General features: G+C 36.8%; 1 protein-coding gene across 1 annotated transcript; it reads right to left on the bottom strand.

The window, feature by feature from the left end:
- Positions 1 to 2,843: 2,843 nt before the first annotated feature.
- Positions 2,844 to 7,758, bottom strand: LOC132546549 (beta-2 adrenergic receptor-like). Its single transcript, XM_060210267.1, has 2 exons — positions 7,253 to 7,758; positions 2,844 to 3,723 (listed from the first exon to the last, which is right to left on the bottom strand). The coding sequence occupies exons 1-2, from the start codon at positions 7,756 to 7,758 to the stop codon at positions 2,844 to 2,846; spliced, it is 1,386 nt and encodes a 461-aa protein (XP_060066250.1).
- Between the last annotated feature and the right edge of the window lie 1,051 nt (positions 7,759 to 8,809).

The following is an 8,809-nucleotide window of genomic DNA, read 5'->3' as shown; positions in this document are numbered from 1 at the left end:
TGTTTGTGGCACTGTACAGGGAGTGTCAGATAGGTTCAGCTGTGTAAAAATCCAATATCGACCCACTGAACAGTGAAATATAATCGGTATCTAATTTCACATTGAACACGTCCACCATCTGCCCATTATAACATGCATTTGATAAACAATCGATGACGATGTAAGGAAACGATCCCTCGGTGTTATAAATCCATCATACATTCATTTCAATTGCTATTATATACTACAACTTCAGAAGCAATTGTTTGATTTAAACAAATGATACTGTCAGTTTGGCACGTTGACGCCAGCCTGAACAAGCAAAAATAAAATTTTGTTCCTGAAAACAAAAATATTGGTATCTCACCGATTGATATAATCTTTCCTTAGTTTCATGGTAGAACAGAGAAATGTCTACCAGAGGAGAGGATTTCTGACTAACACGATATTTTCTCTAGTCTTGGGGTAGCGCAGATATATCTCTACCCGAAGGAGAAGACTATCCTACCCTCAAGTTACAAAAGGATCATATTTTCCAATACTTTTCATACATGCACATCATGTATAAACCAGTATATATAATTATGTACAAATTACTATATGTCTGTAACGATGGTGTATCGAGGTTGATATTAACAATAAAGTATCGTAACGATGTATTAAATAATTGTCAAAATGCATTGAAATAAATGTAATATCAGTTAATTTAATTGTGTTGTGAACAGAAGCAGTTCATATGTTTTGGTGTTATCTCGTAAACCACCACTGCAGTTAGACAAGGATCTGCACTTTAGGCTACATCGTTTTATTTCAAATTTTCTTGTTACCGGAAAACCAGTATGTAAATAAAGAAAATCATCGGTTGCTTGCAATTTTGGTGATTGCTGATTATAATGATGAATCAAAAATAAATTATGCTGTAAAATATTATTAATGTTTTTATTTATTTTTGAGTAAATAACAGCATTTGGCCAATGTGGTTCAGCAAGTACATGTGATGTTCTCATCAACGTTCACAAAATGACTGATTTGTACCAAGGTTGAAGTTTAACATTTGCGTCATTATGTTGAGTTGAAGTGAAAATGCATTTGAATTATGACGTATGTTATTCTATGTACATATAATTGGGTTGGTCGATGAAAATAATTCATGAGTTTTCATTCGAATTTTATCTGCAACTTTGATGATGAATGATAATGACGTCTGTTACCCAACCAGCCTGCAACCTATTACATGAAGAAAAAAGAAATCAAAGAAAAAAACAAGAGCTGATATAAATAAATTAAAAGATAACATGAAATAAAAAAAGAAAAAATTAGACATTAGTTTTTATTACATTGTCATATGGTATTATATTGTGCGTAATTGTACGAAAGTGAACACTTGACGATCGTTAGAAAGAGGACATAGTTTTTTCAAACAGAGCTCACAGCTGCCTTGTGTTATTTATAGCAGGAGTTTGACCATTATGTGCATTTTCACACCGACAAATTGTTGTTGTATCCCAATCGTGGATATTGTTTACAGATCGGAGTAAACAACATGTATATTACTTGTTTATCAATACAGTACCTTAGTCATTATTCAGAGCAATAACCGTATATTTATCAATAAGTTTGTTATGTGAAGTCGGAGCTTGGGGTCTGTACGACACCCAAGGGGCACAATCCATAACGTATGGAACATGCTATATCTTATAGAATAGCTGATGCTGTATCTCATATTCAACTGATGCTGTAACTAACAGTTTAGCTGATGCCATATCTTAAAGTTGTATTTCATTGTTTAGATGATGTTGTATTTCATAGTTTAGCTGATGTTGTATCACACAGTTTAGCTGATGCTGTATTTCACAGTTTAGCTGATGTTGTAACTAACAGTTTAGCTGATGATGTATTTCACAGTTTAGCTGATGTTGTATTTCATAGTTTAGATGATGCTGTATTTCATAGTTTAGCTGATGCTGTATTTCATAGTTTAGCTGATGCTGTATTTCATAGTTTAGATGATGCTGTATTTCACAGTTTAGATGATGCTGTATTTCACAGTTTAGCTGATGTTGTAACTAACAGTTTAGCTGATGCTGTATTTCACAGTTTAGCTGATGTTGTATTTCATAGTTTAGCTGATGTTGCATTTCACAGTTTAGCTGATGCTGTATCTCACAGTTTAGCTGATGCTGTATCTCACAGTTTAGCTGATGCTGTATTTCACAGTTTAGCTGATGCTGTATCACACAGTTTAGCTGATGTTGTATTTCACAGTTTAGCTGATGTTGTATTTCATAGTTTAGATGATGCTGTATTTCATAGTTTAGATGATGCTGTATTTCACAGTTTAGATGATGCTGTATTTCACAGTTTAGATGATGCTGTATTTCACAGTTTAGCTGATGCTGTATTTCACAGTTTAGCTGATGTTGTATTTCATAGTTTAGCTGATGCTGTATTTCACAGTTTAGATGATGTTGTAACTAGCAGTTTAGATGATGCTGTATCTCACAGTTTAGCTGATGCTGTATTTCACAGTTTAGCTGATGTTGTATTTCACAGTTTAGATGATGCTGTATTTCACAGTTTAGCTGATGCTGTATTTCACAGTTTAGCTGATGTTGTAACTAACAGTTTAGCTGATGCTGTATCTCACAGTTTAGCTGATGTTGTAACTAACAGTTTAGCTGATGCTGTATCTCACAGTTTAGCTGATGCTGTATCTCACAGTTTAGCTGATGTTGTATCTCATAGTTTAGTTAATACTACTGTATATAACACCGTTCAGTTGAAGCTATATATCATAGTTTAGTTAAATCTATACCTCAGAGTTTAGCTGATGCTGTATCTCAGAGTTTAGTTAAATCTATACCTTAAAGTTTAGTTGAAGCTGTCGGAGGCTTATTTTTACATAACAACTGTTTAAATGCTGTACGGAAATCGGAACTACTAAAGTTATATAAAAACGGATTGATCATTGAATTGAGGTAAGACAACCAAAACGTCAAATTATAAACAATGGAAGATACTGCTTCCGGTTTGGCGGCTCGGACGTCAAACACGATATGGAATGGAAGCCAGCATATCACGTAACCGGCGAGGATGTAGGTAAGTGTTGTAAACACTCTCCTCTCATGTTTCTCATATTTTGCCTCCTCTTTTCTCTGTTTTCGCTTCCTGCTGTGTCTGCTGATGAAACTTCTGTGCCGCCTTTTGGTCTTGCCTGTTTCATTTTGGCATTTTATACAGTCGTTATCATTGTCTGTCTGTGTGGAGGAATTCACAGTTGGACTATATATTGGTTCGAGATGGATACCGTAACATTTGTTCCCATTTTCGTGTCCCGTGTCTGTGGCGGTTACGGACGGTGTATGTGACGCGACCAGCCTGGCCAGGTGTGTATCGTGCGAAGAGTCACTTGAGGTGTCAACGTTAATTTGACTTTCTACAGACAATTCCGCCGGACTCTCTTGGCCTGGTCTAGCATAACGATTGTTAATAGGCGATTCTAATCTAGGCGATCTCTCTGAGAGTCGTGAATGACCAAGCCCCACTTTTTGGCGCTGTACAAGCGTGTAAAAGACTTTGGTGTAGCAGACAACCATGACTGTGAATGCTCCGTGATGACCAATGGTTGCAATGACGACAACAAACTCTTTGTTTTTGGACGGTTCCCACACGCATTTGTTGGGTATTGAGTTGTTGAGTCTGTCCATTATACATGCTGGCAGCCACAGGATTAGCGTAAAGACCCTGAAATGGAGGGAAAACGATTTGAATGATTCAGTACATTTGTTGTGTTATAAACTCGATAAACACGGCCATATCTTATTTACGAAAAGACAATTATATCGATGGTATATGATTTTAATAAAAACACTTTCAAAACACACAGTGAACACATTGTTTTTGATATTTTTTACATTAATCTAAGCTATGGCTTGAATAATAGTTACATGTCATGTAAAAGACTCGTGTCCAACTCTGTGTTACATTCTTTGTCATAGTAATGACAATAACAGGACATTATTTTGTCATCGTTACAATAACCAGATGATTCTGAACCAACAGTAGTGAAAAATGGCACGAGAACTTTTAAAGTGATATCTGAATTGTAAATGTTACAGGGGAAAGGTACTAAGCGAAATATAACATGATTGATTAGAAATTGATGTGAAATAGGCACTGCAATTTAATTAACGATATATTTTGATATTATTTCATTACCATCTGTTTATCTATTGGCACGAATGTAATGGAATGAAATTATTTGATTATTAGCATGGATATTATTTCATTAACATTAGATCATGATTAAATTCAAGTAATATTTTTCATTGTGCATGTAACATCATCAACACATATTATTTGGGTACCTTCCATACCTTATTCATGTTCACCAGCATTTTTAAGAATATCAGCTAAACATTATGCGTTCTTGTCTTGAAAAGTTCAAATTTTATTTCTTTATCTATTTAATTTTGAACATTTTCGGCAACATAAATTCAAAGACATAAATGTATATATTTGTTAAGCTTATAAGAATTATGTAATAATTTTTAACATGTTTTAATTTCAACACGACAGCTTAAACGGATATTTTATAAGTTAAGATACCTTTTCAGGCAATGAGCAGGTCAGAAAATCTTAATACCGTTCTCAGATAAATTTTCCAGCGACCCAGTTGTTCATGGCTGGTCATTATATGTAGTTCAGTTATTGATTTGGTTTGGTAACACACACAATTCATAAAACTCTAGTTATGCTTACTTACAAAGACATATAACTGCTTTGATTTTCATATTTTTAACACTTGACCAAAAATCTACATTATCAAATACTTAAAACTGTTTTGTATTTTTAAAGAGTCCTTCACTTTTGGTAAATCAGCGAATATCATTCTAATTTTAAGTTTACGAGATTTTGGAACAAACAAACAAATAAACGAGCGAACGAACGCACAATAAAAACAAACAAACTCAAAGGCCGTTAACAAAATATATATCCTAGATATGTTACCCAGCGACACCTAGAATTACAGTGTGACTAATGCGAAATGTTTTTCAACAAATGCGAAGCAAGCTTTAAGCTTATATCATTCACTACAGTTTACCCGGATGTAAGTGCGCAAAGGGCCTTAATATGGGATTAAACCGGGGCACGTGAAAAAAACAACGTAGTTGGACAGGTGACCTCCCAGACCTTTTCAGATCCGTTCTGGGAATCGAACCCCGGACGGCTAAGCGAGTGCCTTATTACTGTGCAACCCGTCCACTAAATCCCAACATCATACATATTGTTAACGTTCCGTTCGTCGATAAACATATCTTAAATATACTACATAGCATGTTTTAAAAACATGTATAAAGCATGTTCACATTCAGCACGCAGTTGTCCAATGATACAGCTCATTACTGCAATGGACAGCTCCTGACAATTGCACCCCACTTATTGAACCGGATATTTATAAATATCCCAGATCATTTATTGTCTTGTTTAATTTCAGGGACGTTTTACAAGCCTGCAAGCAATGGCGATGTGGTATTAGTGGCGAGATAATTACTGGAGCGCTTCATTCAAAGCTGTCAGATCAATGTCTGTCAGACACTCGTATCGGTCATGATAAACGTTTGCGTATATTGAGCCACACTATACCTGTTATGTAAGCAATTTGATCATATATAAACGTATAGTTCAATACTGTCCGGGCGACGGTAATGTATAATGAAACCAATATTGTTTCATTTCAATACTTTCTGTTGAAGCTGGAAGATCAACATCATTCTCTATTCTCCATTTGGTAGACCAAACAAAACAAACTCTTGACTTGGCTAATACTTTCACACAAAAACTGATTGATTTTCTCCAGGTGTAGAGAAAGGTATTGATTGGAAATGTCGATTGAAGCTATTACATAATATTAATTCCAACGCGTATTTGAAAAAACGTCTGCTGTGACAACTCCAGCCATTTATTTACATGTAAAACATTAGACCTTGGGTCGATCGTACAGAACAACGTTGTGCACACGTTGGCCGGGAGGTAAGGGAAATATCAATGATGTTTGTCAACAAGACGGTACAATTACTGTACAGATATGGCGGGTCTGTTATACAGGGCGGTACACTTACTGTAAAGATATGACAGGGGTCTGTTATACAGGGCGGTACACTTACTGTACAGATATGACAGGTCTGTTATCTGGGCGGTACACTTACTGTACAGATATGACGTTCTGTTATACAGGACGGTACACTTAGTGTATAGATATGGCGGGTCTGTTATACAGGGCGGTACACTTACTGTACAGATATGACAGGGGTCTGTTATACAGGGCGGTACACTTACTGTACAGATATGGCGGGTCTGTTTTACTGGGCGGTACAATTACTGTACAGATATGGCGGGTCTGTTTTACAGGGCGGTACACTTACTGTACAGATATGGCGGGTCTGTTAAACAGGGCGGTACACTTACTGTACAGATATAGCTGGTCTGTTACACAGGGCGGTACACTTACTGTACAAATATGGCGGGTCTGTTATACCTACTGTACTGATATGATTGAAGTGTTTTACCGGTGTACACCATTTTTTGTTACTGTTAGGAAAAGTATTTCTTCTTGCCTTTTAGGTTTTATGATTTTTTTCTCCCATAAATCGGTCATTGCCATTTTTTTTTCGCGACCTTCAAAACTCAGCGTTAGTGACGTCAGAATAAAGAAGTAAACTAATCTTACATGCACTGACACATTATTGTGTTTACCTGAAACATGATGGCGCGTGTAAAGAGGGTGTTCAGTTTTAACCCTGTACTGACAGCTTTAGGCATTAGTCTTTCTTGACATTCTTGAATGAGACCTAGGATCTATTTTTAGCTATGACAGTCTTTCGTGGTATATGTTATTCACGAAATTGATTTTGTTTTTTGAGGTTGTCTCTGAAAGTCTGTCTATGGTTATTCAGTCTCTGACATACACCGAAGTCTATGTAATTGCAACACGATTTGATTGAGTGAGATCGATGAAAGTCTTGTATTAAGGAGTTTGACGGTTCTTTATCGTCAATGACAAGTTCCAAAAAATAGTTCTAGTGACTAAGCAGCTTTAGATCAAAGACATAGGCAATGAGGGTGAGATTTAATATTGTTCTATGCTCATTGGAGTTTGAGTTGGAAATTCTATCTTACGCGATGAAATTACTTTCTCACAACCTTTACGAATGGCGGAATTGTGCTGAATTATCGTTACAAGATGCCATGTTACTTTGAAATGTAAACTTACCACACTGCTACAATGACTCGCACTGCTTTAATCTTGTTATGGTGTGCTCGATAATGAAGACTCCATGTCACGGACCAGAATCTATCCACGGAGATTGCTATGAGTGTGAAAACTGACGCAAACGTCATTCCATAATCCACAAATATCCAGATTCCACACAGAAACTCGCCAAAGGGCCAGTAACCCAAAACAGTTTCCGTAGTGTAGAAACTCATGGCGGTGACGGCAACCAACAGGTCTGTTACAGCTAAATTAATGACGTAGATATTGAAGACGGTTTGAAGACGTTTATTCCTAGCGACTGCGATAAGGACGAGGATGTTTCCGCAAATTGTCAAAAAGACTGCGGCGTACATTATTATCCCCATCCCCACACTCCGCCACATCAGCCATGCTTGATCGTTCTGGATGACGTCAGATTCGTTTGACGTCAGATTGAACGTTTCGTTATAAGTTAAGTTGAAAGGCAAATTCACATGCACCACGGACACTGTCCAGTCCGCCATGTCGACAAGCTGATCACTCGAAACATACAAATACTGTCCGGACACTAACGAATGACGGTCGATGTACAGTGTTTACTTACGGTTGCTGAGACTGACCAGTGCTTGTTAACAGCATGTTGATGTGTTTACACTCGAGCCCACATCTGGCCCGCTTATTGACAAACACTGATTAGCATATCGGTCACTTCGGACATAATATCGGACCTAACACCAGATGAAGCATGTGTATTACCCTGCTGCCAATTTGTGCGGGTAACTAGTGGGGTACAACATTCATTATTGATGTCTCGGCCAGTATTCACTAACGAGCCAATCAGACTGGTCAGCGATGGTCATTCCGCGCACAGTAAGAAAACGCCTCCTTTAATAGAATGGCAGATGTTAGGTACGATGAGATATAGAATGAATGCATTTCATGGATGATAAACTGGGGGTTATGATGTGCGGTAGGTGGTAATATATTTTATATGTGAAATCAACTTTTAATATTAACAACCGTGTACAATTATACATGCAGTATTATGTATATACGGAGTGCATAATCGACAGTGAAATCAATCTTATTAAATAATTTATAGTTTCAACAAGGTAACAAAACAAATATCAGTGTAACTGACACCAACAGTAACACGCGTTGTATAATAAGACATACCATATAGTTCACCAGATAATACAGCACCAAGCTTCATTCTACATTCACCGCACGTTTCATTGTCAGGTTTTGATAATGATTAGGACTGGGAGATCTCAATAACTCTAAATAAGCTTTTCATCGATTTCATTTTGCACGAATCCCGTGTTTTATCACATTGAGTATGTCACTAGTGTAATACAGCCTGGAGCGTTTCTCATTGGATGCGCCGATCAAACTTTTCTCTCATTATATGGAAATGATGTTACGCCATGATTGGAAAATAACGTAACTAAATGGCTGTTTCTGTTCGATTTGTCATCTTAATTTTCACTTAAAAACCTGTAGAATGATATTTTCTGAGTGATGTGATTAAAAAAGAATCACGACGGTTGGTTGGTCGAAGTGGTAACGCACCCG

The sequence above is a fragment of the Ylistrum balloti genome, unplaced genomic scaffold (assembly GCF_031769215.1).
Source record: "Ylistrum balloti isolate Yb309-2 unplaced genomic scaffold, AGI_CSIRO_Ybal_v1 Utg369894, whole genome shotgun sequence".
NCBI lineage: Eukaryota > Metazoa > Mollusca > Bivalvia > Pectinida > Pectinidae > Ylistrum > Ylistrum balloti.
The sequence above is the reverse complement of the archived record's forward strand: the minus strand, read 5'-3'. Positions and strand labels throughout refer to the sequence as shown.

Excerpts from the sequence above, each read along its gene's own strand:
- LOC132546549 (XM_060210267.1), bottom strand. The coding sequence starts at position 7,758 with ATGGCGGACTGGACAGTGTCCGTGGTGCATGTGAATTTGCCTTTCAAC. Across the intron at positions 3,724-7,252 it reads CGAGTCATTGTAGCAGTGTG|GGTCTTTACGCTAATCCTGT; the intron begins GTAAGTTTACAT and ends CCTCCATTTCAG.